Here is a 24423-nt window from a genome sequence, read left to right on the forward strand (position 1 = left end):
AAATATTTGTTGTGTGTGCTATATGTGTTTGCACTTAAACAACATAAGAATTGGTATTTTCACCCATAAAATGACAAGTACAAGCAGTGAATATTTTGTGGACAGGACCACCAAATAAAAAGCTATTTAAACTTGTATCTCAGGAAAATGTCTTGTTCTAGATTCAAACCTATATGTGTTCCACACAGTCTCATATTCTTTCTTCTCTGAGTCAGGGCTTACAATATCTGAGACTTCCAGCTCAAGGTGGAAAGCAAAAGACATTTCAACAGCTGCAAGAAAGAACACTTCTAGCCCATTCAGAAGCAAAATATTGTCTCTAAAGTTATTGTTTTACCAAGCTTGATGTGCATTTTTTTCCGATTCCAAAAGTTCTTATTCAAAGCTAAATCTTGAAAACCTCTGAAAACCAATACAAATAAAATTTCTATTAAATATAAACTTTTTTTTTTCTTTTTTTTCTTTTTTTTTTTCTTTTCCCTGTACCCCTGCATTCAGGAGATCTAAATGGGACAACACTGGAATCTCACTGCTAAGTTTCACAGGATTTTTTTTGGTTTGAACTCAGGAAAGTGCATCTTAAGACATCTTAATTAGGACTTCTTTCTATATGGCAGGTCAAATCCAGACACAGAAATAATGGTTTTTATTCCAAATGATACAGAAGAAAATCTTTGAGCAACAGCTGCTCCCTAAATAGGATCATCTTGAGACTGTTACCCTCCACAACACAGTCCCAACATGAGTCAGAGAAAACTCAACAATACCAGTTGATTTTTTGAGACATTTGAGAGATTTTTAGAGACAAATTTCAGCTGGTAGAGGGACTAACATCCAGACTTCCCTAACCAGGTGCTGTTTTCCATGTGTCTTGATTTTGAATAGATTATTCTATCCACTAAATGATGTTAGAAACAAATAAATGCTGTCTCTTCTATTTCCTTCTTCTTATCCTTCTTTCACATTTGTCATTGTTCATTTAATTATATCCAGGGTAATGTTATAAAATAGGGTGAAATTTTTCTGTATGCGGCCAGAGATGAAATTATCTTCTTTAATAAGTGACCTCTATCTGCTTAAGGCCAAGAATCACACACAGTGTGTCAAAAACCAAGATGAAAATAAGGTGTTGTGGTATCATGACAGGAGAAAGAGTGCACTGACTTCTTCAAGAGTTTATCTCTGTTACAGCACAAAGCAAGAAGGAGATTCCAAGAACAAAGACCTCTGCATGTCTTTGAGCAAAAACTCTCAGTCTAAGTTGAGCCATCAATGCACTGTACAATTTCTCTTAAAGGAGACATGTCAAAATTATTTGACAATAAGACAAGAAACATAAAGGCTAGAAGATTTAACTGCATGTCCAAAGCTGCACAAATAATTAATAGGAAAGGTCATCCTTTAACCAAAACTTTCCATGACACAACTCAGAGCTATGAACACATATCAGTCAGCTCTTCTTAAATCTGGAAGAAGTCTTCCATAGACTTGCAGATATGAATGATCCTAGAAAATTCTTTCAAGAAAGGAAACTAGTATCTATTTTCCTGTGCATCTCGGTACACATTCCTGTTCAGTATTGTAGATTTTAGTTCCTTGGCAGAAAAATTAAAAAAAAAACAATCAACCGGTGAATTTCAGTCTAAAACTTCACATTTTTATAAGAGGTAAAAGGATAAAATCTACATAGTGCAAAGAAAGACAGTGAAATTAATTACAAGATTTGTATAATTTCCAAAGTTTCGGTGCACCAGGTGTAAAAGGCTCTTGTCAGTGTGAAGTGAAGAAAGTAAAATTTCCTAATGAATACAAAACACAGGGTGTAAGCTGTGCAGCAATCATTACTGCAGAAAGATTTTGACAACTTCATTTTCATTGATAGACAAATATTAGTGAACAATGAGCATACAGCAGATTGCTTTAATAAAGCATGCAAATTCATTTCCGAAGTAAAGATTTCTTCTAAAAAATGGATCACATTATTGTGAGCAAGCATCATAATTGTAAAAGATCTGAGGACCACCAAAAAGAATGTGCACTACAAGTGTCACTTCTATCAAAACACAAGATCTATTTAGCAAAGAGCAGATCTGATTTTTTTTTTTTTTTTTTTTTTTTTTTCCTAGCAAGAAAATTCTAGGAAAAAATTGGAAATTTAATTCCACAGCAACAAAGATTTCACACATGAAGAGAAATAGAGACTAAATTACAAAAAGATTGCAAAGGATGCTGAATACCTTAGTAACGTGCCCAGTCATCTCAATCCCTGTCAAGGAGCATTAGCCATGACTAACATCTTGTATGATTCAACTCTTCAAATATAGCTAGTGAATAGCCACAGAAGCTAACATAAAAAGTGTTCAACAAGAGGCATGAAGCTGAAAGGATATAACATCACTTTCAGGTGATGTCAGGCAACATTTTGTGAATAGTTCTGCCTCTTTTTCTTTGTGCACGTCATTTTCAGATCAAAGATACCTCCTTTCTTTAGTGTCAATAGAAAATTCACACCTAAAATGATCCTGTCAGCTACAGTCACCTGGAATTGTTAAGACATGCAAGGAAAAATAAAAATAAAAATAAAAAATAAAGAAAGAAAGGAAGAAGGAAATCAGAGATGAATAATAAAAATGCCTAATGGATTGGGAGGACTGACATATGAAGAAAGATTAAGAGAGCTAAGTATGTATAACTTGGCTAAATGATTACTCAGGAGAGATGATACACCTATAAGCCTTGAAGGTGTAAATACAAAATGTAGAGAATTTTTCAGGGTGATATTAGATAATAATAACTAGCTCTACAGATATGAAATTTGACAGCAGAACATTTTGGTTGAGCATTAGGAATGCTTCCCATTCATGAGAAATATTTGTATCTGTTTTCACTGCTCAGCTCCCCAGAAGACTTTTGTACCTTCTTGATCTCTATCAGGAAGATTTTATTTATGTTTTTAATATGTATTTAGTTCATGACCACATCATGAGAAATTTTCCAGAATCTGAAAGTGTAGGGGAAATAGTGGAATAATCCCTCAAACACGGTTGGGGTGTAAGTTTTAGGGAACGGGTGTAACAGGTGGCCTTCATGTCATTATTCTGCAAGAGACTTCAATAAGCTTCTTCTTTCCCTGTCTCACTCTAAGGCACGAGGGGAGAGAAATTCTTGAAATCCTAGAACAAAATAATGACCATAAATTCTTATAGGATTTAGCATAATGACAAGTTATCAGTTTAAAGCTTGTGAGCCTATGAAATATAAAAGTAAACATTACTAACAATCTCTCCAAGTCATCAGAGAAAACCTGTCCTTCAGGAAACTTTTATTACTCAAGTCACTTGAAACCACAAAACCATAAAAGAGCCAAAGCATTCTGAGGGCCTTCACTTTCTCTTTTTTGATCCTAACCTAACCAGCTTAATATGATCTCTAGTCCAAGAGAAAAAAACATGCTTTCAAGAAATCAGTTTCTGTGTAAACAAGTCAGAACATCAACTGACTGGCATGGAAAACTGTCTTGAACTGCAATTCATGTATTACTAGGCTGTGAATTTGCCTACATTAAATGGGGCAAGGTGGCAGCCCAGCTATCCATCATGTTCTGTTTGTGTGTTTATTTGTTTGTTTGTTTGTTTTGTTTTGTGAGTTGTGTGTTTACAGATTAAATTCAAGGAAATAAGAACAAATTATAAAAAGGAAATTGTAATTCTACTAATAGTTTTTGTTATGTTTCTTTAAGGTTTAACCTGGCATCTTGCTTGATGCTTATTTCTCCACTGACTCAGTATAATGGAGAGGAGATCTAAAACAAGTGTAGATACAAAGGATACGCTTGGCAGTTCCTAATGGGAAAATATTCAAAACTGTAGAGCGCTCTCCTAAAGACAGGGAAGTGGAAGTCATTTTGCCCAAGACATGGAAGGTAAGCAAAAAAACTCTCAAAGATAACTTCTGAACACAGTGGCCTGCCAGAACTTCTCTCTATTGCACATCTGTGAATCACTGGCTAGTGGATGCCCAGAAACAAACAAACAACATGTTAATGATGTAGTTTCACTTCATTATTCTTTTTTTCATCAGGAAATCTAAAAATAGTGAGGCAGCTGCTGAGCATCTCTGGGAGGCTGAGGCATACTGGTGAATCCCTGCTGATGTCAGAGAGTAGAAGTTTAATGAGTTAAAAAAATAGAGTTGTCTTCCAAAGGGGTGCAAGAATGATGGTACTAGGTCAGACAATGTTCACCTCATCCAACATCCTGTCTCCAACAGAGGCACTCAGTATAAGAAGAGGATACAAATAACTCCTGCACTGGGTACTTTCACAGCCTCCAGTCTTGTGGCTCAAGGATTTCCAAGCTAAAATGGTCTGTATATATATAAACAAACAAACAAATAAACAAACAAACGCTTGATTAAACTGAATTTCTTTTTTTTTTTTCACATTTGTTTATTACATTTCACAACTTCAGTTGTTATTTTTACTGTGAACAGACTGAAGGTTTTACATTATTTTATAAGTTATTTAGATGAAGTTTTCTGGAAAGAGTAGTAGACTTTTAAATTGGCAAGTGCCTCTTATAAAACATGAACTAAAGAGACTGCTTCCTGGATCACCTGTAATCTCACTGCATCAATCAGTCCAAAATGGGAACCACAAAACTCCAGTTTTCGAAGTGTGACCCACTAGGATATCAACATCTCACCTGCCTATTTACAAGCAAGGAATTTTTCATGATCCAAGCAGATGAGCTGGTAGAACCATTTTTCTTTGATTGTTTGTTTTGTAACAGTCGTTTTAATTTTTGTGTTTACAGCAAATCAACATTATTTTACATGGACCTACTTCATCACAGGATTATTCCACTATTTTTAGTTCTGCTGATAAACCACTTTTTTCCTGATCTTATATTAAAGAATATTCCAAGAAATATGAAATAATAATCCTCCAAATGCAATAAAAAAATTATATTCAACACCCTATCACTACACCAATCTTTTCACAGTCCTCACATGTAAGAGTGAAAGTACAAGATTTTACATGATTTTGAATGCAAATCAGAAGTCAGGAAATATTAGGATTTAAATTGTCTGTATAGCAAAATTACATGAATGTACAAATAAATTATAAGAGTTCTCGGTCATACGATTACACACTTTTTCCATTTTCTGTACTCTAGCTTCTGTCACCAGACTGTTCTATACTTGTACAGATTGTAGAAGATCAGCATCCTCCAGATAAATGCATGCAGACACTTTCTTCAGCAGCTATTCAGTGTCTGAATCAAAACGTGATATGATCGCCATAGGATTTAATTGCGACAGATTAATTTTATTAACGTAAGTAGAATGTTATTTTATATGATAGCTAAGATGAAGGCAAGATTCCTTACTTTCGGAAGAGGCAAAAGAGTGAAAAGTAGAAATCTCATTCTATTTATTACTACAGCAGTATCAAGATCTCTATTCTCACCCCTTCAACCGCTGACATTCTTGTTCCTAACAAACTGAACTCTTTCACCATTTTGTATTTTCCTTTAGTCTCTCTTCAAGAAGGTTTCAGTGATACATTCTCAAGTATACATTCTGTAAGATTTTCCTGTATAAAGATGGTCAGGACACACATTATAGACTGGCTTCAATTTGAAACATCTTAACTATTTTAATAGCTAAATAGACAAAATGTAGCATACTCAGCCCACGCAATATGTACAAGTTGCTTGGACATCTGTACATAGGATGCAGCGCTGTAATGTCACATGACTTTTGATGATTTGTATGCTTAGTTCTATCCAGCTCAAAACGGTTCTTCAGTGATAATCCACTGACACAGTGGGTTGGGGTCTGACCTTTATAGATGACAATTGTGATATTTTAGCCTCTTGTCTTTGCCCTTATGGAATACAACCAGGTATCCACAAAGTCTCTCATTTACTCTGTATTACCATGTCTAAGACTTTCTCAGCTCTTGAATGAATGCCCTGCAGCCATATCTCCACCCCTTTGACTCCAGGTCCTTACAGAACTCATGAAACCTGGTCGCCCCAGAAGAACAGCACTTGTAAAGTGCTTATGTGTGTCTTAGATCATACACTAGGAAGGGCTACATGCTGTCGATCTTTCCCTTCATATGTGGTTTTGCAATGTAAGATAGGTTGTGAATGACAGAAAGTCAGAACAACTTGAAGATACACATTCCTGATGCTGCCCAAAATCAGAAAAATCCATGTAGGTCTCTGCAAGTTCATAGACTGCCAGGAAAGCCAGTGGTTATCCAGTGAGCATTACATGCTAGGACACATCATGACACTTAGAGGTGCACATTCAAGGATGTAGCTATTGCCAAATGTAAAGATGTGTACATTCTTTCCTTCATGAAAAAAAACAGGAGAGGACAGAGCAGATTCTTCTCACTTTGTCAATTTACTGCAGTTAAAAACCAAACCCAATCCAGTCAAAAACAGGGAAAAGACTACTAATGTCATCAGCTTGGCTAGCGAGGCCTCAGAACAAATAGGGGATTGGGGTACTATTCTGTGATCCAAAAGATGAAATTTAAAACCTGGAGCCAGAGAGGTATTACCAAGTTTGTATTCTATGCAGTACCTATAAGCTTGTTCTGTTAGTATAGCAAAATGAAAAAAGCTCTGCATGGATTCAATTGCTAGCTAGATCATCACAGTAAATATCAAATGGGTAAATGGGTATTTAAACTATAGGACAATGTTTCTTAAGGACAAATGAGTATAAATTGACCATGAATAAGTTTGATTTGTGAATTAGAAAAAGGTTTCTAGACATCAGAGAAGTGTTTTCCAGCAAGAATAGTGAGCACCAGCAAGCTAATTAAAGATGAGGCTTGATGAATTTATGAAAGGGATTACATGATGTGTTTTTCTACAATGGTAGGAAACAGAATCTTATGATCCAGGAGTCATGTCATTCTTCCCTGTACTGTCTTGGGTTCCAGACTGCATGCTTTTAACCAAAATTTTCAGCTGCAGTGCAGTGTTATACCAGGAATCACGTAAAACCACTCTGTTCTAAAACAGTTTTCCAAGAAGTACAACTGGTATTAAAAGTAGGCGTTTCCAACTACGTTGGAGATGCCAGATTAAAAAGACTGGAAAGAAAGTACAAAATGAAAAGCTTTGAAATCTTATCAGATTTAAAGTAGAGTAAGAAATATAAGGTTACTTCCACTGGAAAATTTGGCAAATTAATCAATTAGTTTGAAAAAATAGTCATAAAAGTTGAAAAACATTTTGATATTTGGTAAGCCTGTACATTTGTAATTATTTTGGTGAGAGAGAGCATATTTGGATAAGCATATTAGTTATGCAAATTATATTTTCTTCTCTGCTCCACAAATTGAGAGCAACATTTGGCTCCATAGCAGTAGTAGGTGAATTACAGAACACTGAATTCACAGAAATCATAATGAAATGGAACTTGGGAAGTCAGCTCATCCAACTAGCTACCAAAACACATGGCATGTAAACCTATTTAACATTTTTGTTCAATCCATTCAAAGAAGACTTCAGAAATAAAAATCTCTATTTTGGAATCACAATGCAGTATGCATTGCCCCATTCTTAATCCTAAAGAACAATAAGATTTGCAGGTGGAGGAGACTTAGAATAGAGTCATTCCTCATTTTCAATAAACAACTTATGCTTTACTTCTGCATAATTAAGTTGTTTGAGTATTACCCTAACAATGGTTTTGATATCCATTTATCCATTATTTTTTCTTAAGCTAACTGATAAAGTTCGCAGGGAAGATCAGTCAAGATAAGGAAAGTGTCTAACACTGCAAGGAATATTATCTTCTGATAAGTTCCTCTGGACTTTTCTTAAAAGGTCTTGATTGTGTCTTAGATTTGCCAAAGAATTCTCAAGGGACTTGCTTGTCCACTCCAGTATTAAAGTGTCTCCTAAAATACATTAATGTATTTATGATTGTCAAGATCAAAGGAATAGACCACTTCTAACCTCCACGTTTCTGTTATTAGCAGAAGAAAACTGGGCTGTACACTGTTCAGGATATCAGATCTCATCTCAACCTTCATGTAAAATGCCTGTCCTATAGGCAGAAACTATATAATTGATGTATATAATCCATTAAACATTCAAATTTGGGTTTCTAGTCATGTTGAAAGAAATTGTGATTTCTCTTCCAAACCAATGCTAGAGAAAAGGGAGCAATTGCTATCCCTACTTTACAGTTGTTGAGCAAAACAACCAACACAGGGAAACTTATTAACGTTCTCATCTATGGATATGAAGTGCCTTACAGGTAAGGGTTGTTTATCCTAGATCCTGAGCCAGTATCTTTCCTCTTTCAGTTTATCACAGTTTATCATAGTATACTTCTCTTGATTTAATCTGTAAAGAGATTTGGGATCTTTTCTGGAATGGAAGATGTTACTTCTCTTGATTTAATCCATAAAGAGATTTGGGATCTTTTCTGGAATGGAAGATGTTCCACAGCTACAAACTGTTTTAGCAACCCATCAGCCTACTGCTCTCCTGGGCATCCACAGAATGCAGTGCTTGATGTTCTCACTCTACTTCAGAAACACAGTAGACTAGAGATCAGATACTTTAAAAAGAAAAATCCATAAGAGAAGCTTCAGAAACTTAACTTTTCCAAAACTGTCAGGAAGAGAAGTTTTGAGATCAAAGGAAAGACAGACATTTTGGAGAAAAATGCAGACAATGGAAAGGATGTAAAATTTCTAGAATAACCAAGTGCGGACACTGAGGTCGTCCTATCTTGTCTCTCCTGCTTTAGTTTCACACATTAAGAAAGAGAAATGGATTTTCCTTAGTAAAATCTGCCCTTCAGCACACCTTCAGGATGTACAAGCAGTCTTCATACAGCAGATCAACCTTCTTTCTGACTTCAGCAGTGAAACAGGTTACACTTCCAGTTATCTAAATGGTTCTTCACCATTTATGAATGGCAAACTGCTCCTCTTTTTCCATCTCCATCTCACCAATGTCTTTCTCCCATTCTCCCCTACTTCTGCCTCACAATACTCCTCTGGGAGTTCATTTAAAGATAAACATACTCTGCAATGAAGCCTTTCAATAATAGACTATCTGGAGTACTCTTGCAAAGAGTACTTAATGTATTAAATGTATATGAACAATGAATGTCAGAATCATCTTTAATGTTTTCTAACTCACTTAGAAATCACTTTCTGAAATCACTCTGGAAGCCACACCCAATGTTTTATTCCTTTACTTATGTCCCTTTAAAAGCTGCCAAGCTGTGTCTTTAAACTTTGGGCTTTCTTCCACTGATTTTGTGTGCACAAGCCATTTGTGACTCCATTCCCTTAGGCATGCAAAGGTCACAGAGTAAAAACATCTACTAATGCAGATGATTTCAGATTTTGTTACTTTTCTGGGGAGGGTAAGGCATAGAGGACAGAATGAGGAAAGGGGGTGAAAGTGCAAGGCCAAAGCAATAGAATTATTCCTGAAAACGAAGTTCCATTTCTGAAATTTGGAAGGAACCTTACACAGTACCAAGAGACTGGAATGAATCTATTTGTCCATATCAAAAGGCACAGATCAAGAAACTTGAAAGAAAGATTCAACTCAGTGTGAGCTGTATTTCTGTCTACATCAATGACATACTACTGCATCTGTAAGTCCACTGTGGACAAACAATTTCCATTTTCAATTCTGAGCTCAATTTGTACGAAATCTTAGTGTTACAATTGGAGCATCTGCAAAATCATTCAAAGTAAGCGCTGGAAGAATAAGTATAATTCACACCTATTTCTAATCTTATGATTTTTGAGCCATGTGACATGAAGTAACAACAAATCAAACAGAGATTTAGGGCACTGCACATCAGCATTATATATTGTTGCTGTTATAGATTTTAAGCACCTACATTTACACATTTCAGAGGAATTCCAATTTAAGTCAGTGAAGATACAATTCTCTCTGTCACTGGATCTATGATTGTGCCTTAATGATATTTAGATCAGCAAAAGGTTGATGACCACTTCCTACCCTTCTCACCCCTACCTTTCCATACTGTTGCTTAGGGTCTTGATTCCTGATGTTCATGGATATATTTGCTTAAGGACAGATTGCTTACAGCTCCCACCTGCTTTACAAAAGCAGATGTAAGGCTTTACAGGAAGGATTTGGCATCTTCTTCTCTACTGCTTGGTGTTGATCAACCAGCATGGCTGCAGGTAACATTAAATAACAGAGACAGCCCAGAAACAGTAGATCAGTCCCTAAACAACGAAGGCAAATATGCAGTTTGACCACAAAGCCTTTATTCCCTTTCCCTTCTCTCCATTTGTTCTTATATCAAGCACACCATGAGCTTGCATTTGCTGTGTGTCAATGACCAGCAGACTAAAACTTACTTCCAGCTTTCTTATGCAGTATCTTGAGACATTTGAGGAAAAGCTACAATTTAAAAATAAATAAACAAACAAACAAACAAATAAATAAATAAATAAATAAATAGTCCTCCTGCTTCTAACAAAGAATATAGAAAAGAAACAGTGAATCTAGATTGCGAGAAATTGGCCTTGTTACAAAGTGAGGAGTGAGAACAAAACTAGGCTCTGGGCCTGCCCCTAAGTTTGGCTCTGGTGCTCTGTGGCTTTATTACTATTGCAGATACAAATGTGAGAGTCTACAATTTAGTAATAATATACTTCTTGACTGACCTTTCCTGGCAAGTTAATGACAGGAGAGAGTAATAAGGACATGCTTTTTAATCTAACATCAGTCAATAATAGTATACAACTAATAGACTTAGACATCATACATTCAATAATTGTTTTTACTTAAAGCCCTTACACTTTGCCCACTGAGACACTGCATGTCAGCAGCAGTCACTATCTATTGATAGGCACCAGTAAGATATTTATTCATACCTTTCTGGCTAGTTTACCTTCTCCTGGAGCATCCATCACTTGAGTATCTAAGCACCAAAATATAGATTCATTTATACATGCACACATTTTGGCTCGGCTGCCACAGAAGCTGGGATCATTATATCTTTCTCCATAGAAAGCTAGCTTCCCTACAACCCATTTATTTCACTTCATTGCCCGAGGAGCTTATTTATACCTTCTAATGCCTAGAAACTCCAAACAGAATTGGTACTTCCTTCAAGTTAAGTAGCATATGCATAACTGGGGCCACATCCAGACAACCTGAACACAAAGCTTTGTCTGTATTTATGTCACTTTTCAAAAGACTAACAATACTGATGATGAAGACAGAGAATAAAGCACATGAGACTCAAGCAGGATGGAATCAAAGAGGATATCAACACAGACCAGTGTCAAAGAACTGGGCAATCCCTATACAAGTATTTTTTACTCTACAAGAAACAAGATAACTCACTCAAATTCACCCACCAGAGAGCAATATCCTGATTATTTTGTCACCTAGGTCTGGTCCATGGTACCCCTCAGATGCAGCAGTGAGTCAAGCATCAGTCTCTTTTGAAAACAAAGAATAGATTGCTAGGGGCTCTGTTAAAATACATATATACAATGACAATCAATTTTCTTTTCATGTGAGAATTTTGATAGTGGGCAGGATAGTTACGTCAAAAGTTAGCTTTCTAGATAGTAACTGCCCTAGGGTTAAATTGCTAAAAACACCCTTCTTGCATGTTGTCCTTATTTCATTGGAAGGATTAGGTTCATTTCATTTTACATGGTAAAGATGAATGACCCAGTCCACTGGCAAGGTCTAAATTGCAGCCCTTTACATGCCAAAGTCTTCCACCATTTACTCTTGTCACAAACAGCACCCTGCAATCCATTTAGTTTCATTTACAGCAGATTAATTTCTTTCTGACCTTTGGCACTGCTGTCAAATAGGCCTGAGACAGACAAGAGCTTAGGAACAGCAAGTGCATTTCATGATGTCAATCACTGGACCTCAGGGATATTCTTAACTTCTCATGTGCCAGATCAACACAAATGAAACCTTTCCCCTTCTTCTTCTGGAAGAAGAGTGCTTATGCCCACTCCATCTGTACAGCTGCTGAGCAAACTATTCTCAACCCCCCAATAGCTAGCTAGTAAATAGAGATGAAAGGCAAATATTTTACTTACTATAAACTTACTTTCAAATCTCACTCCACTCCTCATCCATCAATTAGATTTATTTTCTTTAGGTTAAGTTTTAAAGGCAAATTTCTTAATGTAAGGGTCATACTGCTCAAATTGCTACTCTAGCAATTTTATTGCCTTACTACTTTCTGCATACCATTACCCATTGTGCCTTGCAGCATCATTATTTTGCTTTTAAGACTCCATCTCTAAGAAAAAAGAGCAAGATATAGACAGTCTGTGTAAGGAGAACACTGGCTAAATTCTACTACTGCCTGTCTTCTCCAATAGAAAGATCTTTCACCCATTCACCTCCATCACGAAGAAATTCTTCACCTGAATACCCAGCCACAAGAGATTTTATTCAGAAGAGAGGGAAGGTGACTATCTTTCCAAGGCACAGGGATTGTCTGTGGTTAGAAATTGGACACTACATTCATCTTCTTTTCAAAAGGAGAAAAAAACTTCTCACATCTAGTGTCAGAGCTCTCCTTGCTGGATATCTGAGACAAAACAAGGCTGAAAGAAACAGACAGTATTTAAACTGCAAGGCACATTTGGGCTAATCTGCAATACTTTGCTCCCAAAACAGTGCTCTTGAGCACTGCTGAGTTGGACTCCTTGCTATTTCCAGGGCACCACCTGGCAGAACCACAGGAATTATGTCACCTAGTCTCAGTGCCAGTCTCTTCCTGCAGGACTATGCAAATCCATAGATTTTCTCCCCATGAAAAATTCATGGAGACTTGAAGCATGGGGACTGCAGCCACTTAGATATTTCCATTAAAGGGAACACCCTGAGTAGAATCAGAAGCATCTTTTCAGTCTCTGTTCAGGAAGTCCTTTTGTAGAGTTGGCAATCATCTGTGGAAAATTATTTTCCAGTGCAAACTCAGACCCTCTTCCTGTAGCCATATGCTAAAAATCACACTTCATATTCTGAAAGGCCCCAAACGATTTGAAGGTCTGTCATTTTTCTTTTCTCACAAGTGTAAAAATTCTTAAAATAAGTTCTCTATTACCAAAAGAACATAGATTCTTCAAAAACAAGCAATAAAGGAAAATTTGTAGGACTGAGTCATTTCTGCTAGCATATTTCTTGAATATAATGATTTCCCTCCTCCATCAAATAACATTATCTCAACTTCCTCATCCAGGAAAAAAAAAAATAAAATCTATCCATGTAGATAATTCTCACCTTTATTTATAACTATTGCTTGTTATATTTGGAATTAAACCTTAAACCATAGTAACAAGAAATTTCCAATGGTACTATATTGTATTAAGTACTGTCACATCATCTCACAATTTGAGCAATGTCTGACCAGACTTGTCCTCATCTCTTCCTTTAATGCAACTATTTTAGGAAGAATCTTCATAGCTAATGCAATGGAGTCATTGATTTCAGATGGCACACTAAGCAAGCAGTAAGTTAAAACATTAAAAAGAAACCTAAACACAAAGGGGATTCACTTGAGGGTGCTGAGGAAGCTGGCAGAAGTGATTGCCAAGTTGCTTTCTACCACCTATCAGTTTTTCTGGTCAGCAGAAGAGATCCCAGAGGATTAGAGGCTTGCCAATGTGGCTTCTATCTACAAGAAATGTAGTAAGGAGGATCAGGAGAACTACAGGCCGGTCAACCTGACCTTGGTGCCAAGGAAGGTTATGGGACAGATAATCTTGAGAGAGGTCACAAGGTATGTGCAGGACAATTAGGGGATCAGGCCTAGCCAGCATGGGTTGAAGAAAGGCAAGTCCTGCCTGACCAACATTATCTCCTTCTATAATCTAGTGACCCACCTAGTGGATGAGAGAAAAGCTGTTGATGTAGTCTATCTTGACTTCAGCAAAGCCTTTGACACTGTCTCCCACAGTATTCTCCAAAAGAAGCTGGCAGCCAGTGGCTTGGCAGGTACACTCTTTGCTGGGTAAAAAATGGCTGGAAGGCTGGGCCCAGAATGTGATGGCAAATGGAGTTACATCCAGCTGGCAACTGTCATGAGTGCTATTCCCCAGGGGACAGTACAGAGGCCTGTCTTCTTCAATATCTTTATTAATGACCTGGATGAGGGGATTGAGTGCCCCCTCAGTTTGCAGTTTGCAGATGAAACCAAGCTGTGAAAAAGTGGTGACCTGTCCGGGGATAGAAAGTCCCAACAGAGGGATCTGAACCTCAGGCAATGCTACAGGCTCGGGACAGAACAGTTGGAAGACTGAGTGGAAGAAATGGACCTGGGGGTGTTGGTTGGCGCAGTGTGCCCAGATGGCCAAGAAGGTCAATAGCATCCCAGTTTGTATAAGAAGTAGTATTACCATCAGGAGAAGGGAACTGCACTCAGTGTTGGTGAAACTGCATCTTGAGTATTGTGTTCAGTTTTGAGCTTCTCACTGCAAGAAAGACATCAAGGCCCTAGAGAGTTTTTTCAGAGAAGGGCAACGAAGCTGGTGAGGGATCTGGAGCATAAGTCATATGAGAAGTGGCTGAGAAAACTGGTATTCATAGAATCATAGAATCATAGAATCATAGGGTTGGAAACGACCTATAAGATCATCTAGTCCAACTGTCTTCACACTACCACTGCTACCACAAGCACTAAACCAGATCTTTGCAGCTCCTCGTCCAGACGCATACTGAACACTGCCAGGGACGGCGACTCCACCACCTCCCTGGGTGGGCCATTCTAGTGCCTGACCACTCTCTGAGAGAAAAGGTTTTTCCTCATGTCTAACCTAAACCTCCTCTGGTACAATTTGTGACCATTTCCTCGGGTCCTGTTAGTCACCTGGGAGAAGAGGCCAAACCCCTCGTCACCACAACCTCCCTTCAGGAAGTTGTAGAGTGCAATACGGTCTCCCCTGAGCCTCCTCTTCTCCAGACTAAACAATCCCAGCTTCCTCAGCTGCTTCTCATAAGACTTGTGCTCCAGACCCCTCACCAGTTTCATTGCCCTTCTCTGGACACACTCCAGGGCCTCAATGTCTTTTTTGTAGTGAGGGGCCCAAAACTGAACACAGTACTCGAGCTGCAGCCTCACCAGTGCTGAGTACAGGGGGATGATCACCTCCCTGCTCCTGCTGGCCACACAATTTCTTATGCAGGCCAGGATGGTGCTGGCTCTTTTGGCCACCTGGGCACACTGTTGGCTCATGTTCAGCTGAGCATCAACCAACACCCCCAGGTTCCTTTCCTCTTCAGATGTTTAATCTGGATCAAAGGAGGCTCAGGGGAGACTTTATCTGAAAGGAGGTTGTGGTGAAGTGGGGGTTGGTCTGTTCTTCCACATAACTAGCAGTAGAACTAGAGGGAATGGCATCAAGATGCATCAGAGGAAATTCAGGTTGGGAGTTAGGAAATACTCTCTGTAAGAGTGGTCAGGCACTAAGGCAGGCTGCCCAGGAAGGTGGTGAAGTCACTGTTCCTGGAGATGCTTAAGAAATGTTCATGTATTGTATTAAGGGATATACTTTAGTGGGGAAATATTGGTGGTAGGTGGGCAGTTCGACAGGATGATCTTGGAGGTCTTTTCCAGCCTTGGTGATTCTATAACTCTATGAATCTATGAAAAGCATACTTTCTCAAATCTTGCCTTATTATTCAGGTGTAGGCTGGTTACACATGGGGTCAAGTAACAATAGCTTTAAAAAAAAATAATAATAATAATTCTTGAGTGGAAATCCAGTTATTTAAAACTCCTTCAACTCTTCTCTAACTTCCCGCATCAGATTTCCATGTACGTGAGAGGAGCTTTTAAGTGTTTTGATCTCCTTAGACAAGAGACCTTGCACAAATCTGTATGGTTATTATTAATAGTACTGTGTAATGTTGTATGCCTGTGAATTTATATGCATGAGACTCCAGGCATATGAATTCGTGCACAAATACAGATATGCAACATTATGGGAAAACTCTAATGCTTAGCACTTATGTAGTCTTTTATTCAAGAATTTTGAAAAATTCTCCAGAGGTACAGGAAACCTCAAAGCACCAAATATCACTGGAAGAAAAAAAAAAAAAAGGGAGCAAAACTGTTAGGTCACATTCAACCATCTGATAACTCATTAGCGTTCAGGTCCATAGCAGTTCACCAGACTCTTGCTCTAACCAAGAGGCTTTGTTTCTCATCTATGCTTGCCTGGATTAGAACAAAGAAATACTGTCTCTAACAGAGCTCACCAAATAGCTAACCAGTTCATATTCTAACACAAATATTTTTTCCTCCCTTCCTCCTACATACCCAAATACTCCAATTCCAACTACTCAAAAGGGTCATATAAATACCTGTCTCAAATAAGACATGCATTTACGCTCCTTTCACAACTCCATAAGGAAGTGAAAAAAGTTGATCTGGCATAACGATATATATATCCTCTCCATCCTACTCTTTGCCCCTTACACACGTCTTCCAAAAGCAGCAGATGTAGAAGTACCATAGTGCGACATGGGGATTTGCTCTGGGATAGCTATTTTATTTTTAAATGGCTGAATACGTCAGAGGATTAAAGCCTGCCTGCACCACCAACACATACCTGCCTCTTACTGTCATCTTGGGGCTTCTACAGTTCATTCTATGAAATGGTTTCAGTTTTATGCCTGCCTGAGTTGGAGCTTCCTCTTGGTGGTTGTTGCTTTCCAGAGATGGGCAGTCTCCCATGATGCACAGCTCAGAATAAAACTGTGGGAGAAGAACTCCGGAAAGGAAGAATTATTTCAAGTGGATAGATAAAAGAAACCTTAGTGCTTACTCAGTTTAATTGCTTTAAGCATTGCTCCTCTTCTCTGTTGCTCCATTTCCAGTTGAAAAATAGAATCATAGAAACATAGAATAGCTTGGGTTGAAAAGAACCACAGTGATCATCTATTTTCAACCCTCCTGCCATGGGCAGGGTTACCAGCCACTAGACCAGGCTGCCCAGAGCCACATCCAGCGTGGCCTTGAAAGTCTCCAGGGATGGGGCATCCATAACCTCCTTGGGCAACCTGTTCCAGCACGTCATCATCCTCTGGATGAAAAACTTCCTCCTAATATCTGACTTAAATCTCCTTTGTCTTAGTTTAAAACCATTCCCCCTTGTCCTATTACTATCCACTCTTGTAAAAAGCCATTCCCCCTCCTGTTTATATGCTCCCTTCAAGTATTGGAAGGCCAATATAAATACTACAGAAGTTGTTTAAATCAAAGTTTAAAAATTACTGGTTACAACGTTAGAGACTTCCCATATCCACAGCAAAAGATTGTCCAGTTATCACATACAAGAAAGAGAAGAGAACAGTCATCAAAAAGTTTTACTGTTCCCCAAACATATTCACAATCAAATACAAGTCTGTTGATTCCCTATACAGTCAGAAACAAATGTTCTCATTTCCACCACAGAGTTGCTCAGTTCACCTCTACCTTTTTAATTAGACCACTTTGAACTGATTTGCTATGTCTTATACAGACCATTTGCATACAGCAAGGAAAAGATGGCTCCTTCTTTATTCCAGGGAAGATCTGGAGCCAATCTACAGCCTATAAAATTCCTACTGCCTGAGGACTTTGCACTTACAATTGTTATTTTCTTGATGCTTTTCCTCCACATCACAGTGAGACTCCTCCAGCCTTGAGATGGTATATCTTGAGGTAGATCTAAGCACCACTGTATTAACACTGCTCAGGAGGACAGTATGCCAAGGCCTAAACAATGCTACTCTGTCTTGCAGTTAGATCTCTCCTGACTTATTTTCAAAGGACAGATCTTAGTTTCTGAACAGATTTAGTTGTTATGTATATTTAAATATGAAGGGAGAATCAAGAGCAATTTTAAGGGCATGTGGATCTGATCTTATGCCAAAGTGCTTTATTCTATAATGAACTCTTCCTTTTAAGCCACTTTGCAGACACTTTGGTCTGAACCCAATATCAATAATATAGGTTAAATTTCACATGCTTAACAATATTTAACCCTGGGGCCTCTTCCTGGGCTGTTAAACACCAGTTTGTCCACCAGGCTTGGGCACTGGGACAGCAGGTATAAACTGGGACAGCAGCCCAAAAAAGAGAAAGAAAAATCCTGACCTGTGTTGTTTGAGTTCAGCATTGCGAATAGTAAGGCAGACATTCTTTTCCAAGCTGTTTGTAGTCACATTTAAATAGTCAATAATTCATCACTTACAATGAGAATGTTAAATGTGGAATGCAGCAGAATGTAAACTGAAATGGCTAATCCTTTTTAGCATGATCCATTAACAACAAAATATTAAAGGTGAATAGAGAATGAGAGGAGACTTCATGTGCAACTGCACTGGCCTTTTCCTCTGAGGAAAGGTCTGTGCTGAAATTTTCATTAGGTTACAAACATAAGCAGGTCACACAGGCCTAAAAGACGTTTGTCCATATCACAGAACCAGTGACAGCCTTGAGTATAACCTAGAGCATTAGACAAAGACGAGGTTATGAGAGGACCTTGTTCAATTCCATGCAACCCCTGAGCTGTGTGCAGTATGGGCACGCCGTTTTGTTTCTTCAGCTTTGCCTCTGAAAAAGATAGCAACTCCTGTGCTTCTCCATAGCGCTGGAAGGATTAGCACATTTAACAAAGTGCTTGGAATCTGACACGTGGGTAGAGAAGTGACATGACCAAGTGGAAGTGACTACTGTGCTGATGTCATTCTGTATGGAATGTAACAGCTGAGGTGGACAGCAAAGCAGCAAGAGAGGAAAGAGCTTAAGGTGCAGTTTTACACTTTTACCACACCTTCATTTAAAATCCTAACAGAAGAGATTAAAACCCCAGCAGAACAGTATGATGTCAGTTGGCAAAGCAGCTTAACAAGCAGTTCCTGCTGATCTGGGATGACTCTCTAACCCCTTAAACCAAATCTAAAGATCGATTGTTCCACTTTAAACAGGATACTAAAGGACTCTTGACTAACTCTAGATGTATGCCATATAACCATTCAGTGCTTAAGCTTAACCCATTCAAATTGAACACTGACATCACCACAGATGTTCTCTGCAGGACCAGAGGTCTGTTGATAGAATATTTGCCATTGTTCAAAATAACAGATCACTAAAGGAAGCAGAAAGCACTGTCAAAGCAATGTATTAGAGTGGAGCATTGAGGGGGCTTGTTGGGGTTTGGGTTATTCCTCTGTGAATTTACCTCATTCACCATCTCTCCAAATTGACTTCTTTACTCCAAGTTTCCATTGAGTGTTCATGATCTGGGGAACTCTCACCCCACCTACCACTTTTGCCTCTGGAATCTGTGTTCCCTTTATTTTTAGGCAATGCTCCAGAACATAACATTTCTACTGGGAAATGACTGCAAACAAACATAGCATCTTCGTAGCAACAGAAAGAAAAAGAGAAGTGGGTTTTCTTTTTCTTTTTATAAAAGACACAATAATCTCTCGCCTGAAGAGTAGTATAAGTGTTTCTCATAAAACATCATAAAACAATATGGTCCTGTGAAACCAAACAACATGTCAAAGCCCTATTTATTCCTTTCATTAACCTGATCTAATCCCAAGAAATTTCTAATGGAACATGCATCGAATCGATGAGTCTTCCTCTAACCCTTCCACTTGCGCAAAAGAGATGGAACAAACATAAATACATCTACACTTTACACTCAGTCTTAATTTGTTCTATTCTGGGAAGAGCTTAAAAACCCACCAGTGCCTTATGGAAAAATGACATTCTATTTAGAGATATTTTGGCTGCTTTTGGCTTTGTTTTTCCCTGTGATGTTCCTTTCACCCACAGCAATGGAACTTTTACAGTGGGGACAAGCATTTTGTCAACAGTTGCTGAGGAAGGCCCTGAAAGTCAACACAAACCATCCTCCTGCTAATGGGAAGCTCTTCCCCACAGTCCTCAGAGGTGATTTGAATGGACAGATAAACTCCATTCCTCTTATCAATACTTTTTCATTTGCTAAAGAAAAATACTCCTGTCCTGCTTTTGTTTTTTTTTTTTGTTTGTTTGTTTTTGTTATTTTTCTCAAGAGATGTTTATCTGATTCAATTAGCATATTCTTCCTGATTTTTATAATGCTCATGTTTCTCCATGTTTGTTTTCATTCCCACTTCTACATGATGAGCACCCACATTCAGAACCCCCTCACAGTAACTGAATTTTTTCAAAGATCTCCACGTTTGATTAGAAAGGAGAAAGGCAAGATGCAGTCACAGGAAGGGAAGGGTTCGCTGAGGAAAGAAGAGCTCCTCAGATTTTGAGCAACAATCTTTGTGATTCCTATGGATGTTGGAAAAGAAACTGATGCTTTTAATCTAGCTAGACTAGGAAAGAATGGGCAAACATGCTTCACTTCATAGTTTTTATCTCCATTGGAAAGCAAACATTAACAAGGGGGCTGCTCTGTGGAAGGCAGCAAGAATATATAAGCAGATGGTGTTTGAGCATTTAACCACCTCAATCGAAGCATGACTTGGCAGTGACTATACTGGAGGCCTTGTTTACCCTTAGAGCTTTGGACAGTGCAGCTGCTGCTCCAGTTCTGGTAGAAATTTTCAAACACAGGTATGCTTGGAAAGGGGAAAGATGGATGGGAAGAAGGCACTTTCTCATTTTCAGCTGTGCACTTAATACACAAGCACCCTGAACACATGCTCCAATACCTGTCTGCACACTGAATCCCAAACAGGATGGCCGATGGTCTGCTATAGCACCTGAGAATTAAGAAATATTTGGGACAGAAAACTCCGTCAAACAGTATTTGAGGGATTGACTCTCTTCTGAGCAACCAGACAGCTGAAGTTTGAACTGCCCAGGTGAAATTTCACCTTACCCACACCCCGCTCATACATTCCTCCTTTATTAACAACCTGCCATAGAACCTGCCTTTTCTTGCATCTGTGAGGAAAATAGACATGGATGTTTGGAGACGCTATTTCCACATATCTAAAGACAGGAAGATGAGTGTTGTCTGTACAGGAATAGAAATTAAGAAAATAATGCATAACTTCACATTCTTAGACAAGAACTTTAATCATTGCCTGAAATGCCAAAGAATGCTATTTCAACAAATGTCCTCCATGGGCATGAAGGGTAACAGGATCTGACTGAGCTCTAGTTTTTACTGAGAATCCCAATAAAGTGACCTCCAAAAACAGATCTCAATTTTCTCTTATTTCTTAAGCAGCCAACCAAATATAAATAAGTACAAAAACAAATCCAAATTGCCTTAACATCACGTTGCCTGCAGTGCAGTGGTGAGGTGATCCCTTGTCTCCCATTACCCACCCCAATAACTCTTTTATATGGAGTGTGAAATAATTAGGACCAGCAAAAATAATTTAGGAAACAAGAAGAAACTAATTGTATAAGCTTGTTTGGGGAAAACACAAAGGACAAAAGCAAACCTGGTAGAGATGCTGACAGATACAGTACCAGTATATTACAGCCCACACATGTATTAATAATAAGCTAACTAATGGTCCCTTGCACAAAACACAATGAATTTACTACACAGCAGCCCGCTGTTGTGGTGCATTGTGGATCCACACAACAGAGAAGAACACGGTTTGTGAAGCAGGAGAGCTTAATATTGTGTCCAGTCCAATGACTTTACACTGTGTTTAGGGAGAAACTAAGGTTTCAGAGCACAGCTCTGGGAAATAAGAAATCTCCAAGCATGCACTGCTGTTGATTAGATCCTCTGGATCCAGGCAAAGTCACAAGCTACTTCTGTGAACACCTCCCCGAAGTATAAGATCCCTGTAGCAGCAAGTAGCATTATTCTGCTGAAGCAGGCCTTCCACTCTTTGTGATCAGTACAACTTTATGGAAACGCTTGTTCACATTTAAGGTTCTGTTTCTTTTCTTTGAGCGTGCAGTTTGTAAAAAGTCTCAGACTGCAAACAGGAAAAACTAAGGCATGGTATTAATTTGAAAACTCACTGAAGATCATACAAAAGGCTGAAACTGAGGGGAAGAGAATGTACAGGCATGGCATCCACATCTTACCTTGACAGCTCCAAGATCTACAAAGTCTAAGAAGAATACCAGTAGCCTGAAGTCAGATAGTTTGCCCCTGGTGAAGCATGAAACCTACTTGACTGGACCAGCAAACCGTGATATCTGGTAGCATAATCTCTTCTTGATAGAGTCATCTGCAGGCTGGACCACTGACTTCAAGGTAAATATTTGCATACTTTTTCACATTGATTTGTACCATGTCCTTCTGTGACCTGAACAAAAGTAGTCAAAATCATGGTGGTCTAATTTGGTCACCACTTTTCTGAAAGCTGTTATACTCAAGAGAAAACACTCTCACGAGAAAGGTTATTTAGAAAAGTGAATTGCAACTAAAAAATTGTGGGGTAAAAACAAATGAAAAAATAAATTGTTTCTGCCTTAAGATAGAGGTAACAGTGAATAAGGCAGTAGTCCTACTTAGAGAAGATCCAGAAGATCAACTTAGGCAGTTATTCTTTTAAGGTTTTCTTTCCCACCACCAATCCTATACATTTGAAATCCAATCAATACTAGAGTTGCTGGCTTCTTATACCGACCAGTCTTGATCTGTTTTGCAAACTGTCTAATCTCCTTCAGCTGCCCAACCTCACTGGCTGAGCTTACAGCATGTCCTTCATTCAAGTCCTCTGGTCTTTGACTCACTGTCTCAAACTAGCCAAGTACACTTGATCCTACAGAATTATTCTTGCCTGATCATAAGCTTCCTAGCTCAAAACACAGGTTTAGAACCACTAGAACTATGAAAATCCCATCCATACTTTTTCCCCTTATGATGAAAAAGCATTCAAATAATCTGAGTTACCTATTCCAAAACACCTCTGCTGCTTCAATGCACCACTGCTTCTTCCTTCAGCATCCACTGCAGCTGCTGGGCCACACTGTTGTTTATTTAAGTAGCTACTGCGCATCACCCCAACAGTGGCTGAATGTCAGTGCCAAGGCTAAAGGTTCTCTCTGTGTGTACACATACTTTTGTAAAGCACTTTAGGATCAAAAGGTGCCAATGAAACACAAGGGTATTATGAAAGCCTGGAGTTTCCTCGCAGCCAGCCTGTCAACTAATTACAGTTGTGTGCTTTGCAGAGAAGCTCTGAAAGTTATCAGGAGCAAAACCCCATGGCATCATCTGACACTGACAATGCTGTAGCCAGAAGTACTGCCATTTTTTATACTTTCAGAACTTACTTTGAACTGGACGTGAACTTGCATAGATATGTGCCTGATGTACAAGTCAAGTGCACCAGTGCAGTGATCCACCACACTTTCCATCACTTTACACTTAACTGCATGCCAAGCCTTCATAAATTACACTTGCTCTCTAGTCTGTTTTTAACAAGAGAGCACAGTCAACCTCAATGTTGCTCATGTCAGCAGCACAGAGCACAGGCAGTAGACTGGACAAAAGACTGCTCAGCAGACTCATTTCTTCTGATGGAGTCATTACAAACTTGCTTGTTCCTGCCTTCCACTTCCTGCAAACATGCAGGTAACCTGCAACACAGCAGGATAAGAAACCACATGATAAGACATTTATTTGTCTGCATAACTTAGAAGGAGTTTGGGACATATCCAGAAAGCAGAACTTGGCTGGAGGATTCTCAGTGTACTTTTTAAAACCATGCACATCTCTTTTTCTGAGAAAGGATTGGTATTTCATCACTAGATGTTCTTTGTTTGATTCTGCCTTGTCTGACACACATGGATAGCAACTCCAAATAATTCCAGAGAGCAGATTACAGTGTGGAGTAATTGAGCAAAGGACACCAAGAGTGCTAACTCTTTCAGCTTCTTATTTTAAGTGTGTTAATAACATGTCTCTGTTTCTTTGCACCCCTCCATTAGGAACATCAGGGGTTGAAGGTTTCTTCCTCCCCCTTCTTTCCTCACAATCGTTTATAAAGAGATTGTTCTGGCTCTTAACAGGTTATGAAAAGAGTTAAATGACGTGGTTGCCAGTATCAGGTGTGTGTGTTTAGAGTATGTGTGTGGGGTTGAAATGGGGAAAGATAAACTCAGTGACCCAGTTGGTCCTTTCCAGGGTTGTGTCAGCCTATGCCTAATGTCAATAAAAATGATTTCATCCAAGCTTTTACATGTAGGCAGGAGAGAAAACAACAAATTAATGAGAACAAGAAGCTCTGAAAAGCTCTGGTAAGAGGGGGTTGGAAGAAAATGACAAAGCACACATTCAGTGTTCAATGTAGGGAAAGTAAGTGTTCAACTTGGACTAAAATATGACTTACGAGGTTATTCATTTCCACCCCTACTCCCACGTACCTGAAGGGAATAGAATTTAAGTGTCCCAGCTCTGGCTTTGTAAGTGATTTG

General features: G+C 38.7%; 1 protein-coding gene across 12 annotated transcripts in view; it reads right to left on the reverse strand.

Annotated features, from left to right (window-relative positions):
- The window catches only part of CELF4 (CUGBP Elav-like family member 4), a 716519-nt gene that overhangs the window by 628176 nt on the left and 63920 nt on the right, over nucleotides 1-24423 (reverse strand). Inside the window, exon 1 of one of the 12 annotated variants that reach the window (XM_090131199.1) lies at nucleotides 22898-23022. The exons of 10 other annotated variants lie outside the window; for them this stretch is intronic. In XM_090131199.1, coding sequence (XP_089987325.1) covers nucleotides 22898-23003 — 106 coding nt within the window. In that variant the 5' untranslated portion in view covers nucleotides 23004-23022. Of the gene's footprint in view, nucleotides 1-22083; nucleotides 22191-22897; nucleotides 23023-24423 lie in introns of those variants that run through there. One more of the 12 variants, XM_090131200.1, reaches the window with a different exon arrangement.

This window comes from Phasianus colchicus, chromosome Z (assembly GCF_987193195.1).
Source record: "Phasianus colchicus chromosome Z, bPhaCol1.hap1.1, whole genome shotgun sequence".
In the NCBI taxonomy this organism is placed as follows: Eukaryota; Metazoa; Chordata; class Aves; order Galliformes; family Phasianidae; genus Phasianus; species Phasianus colchicus.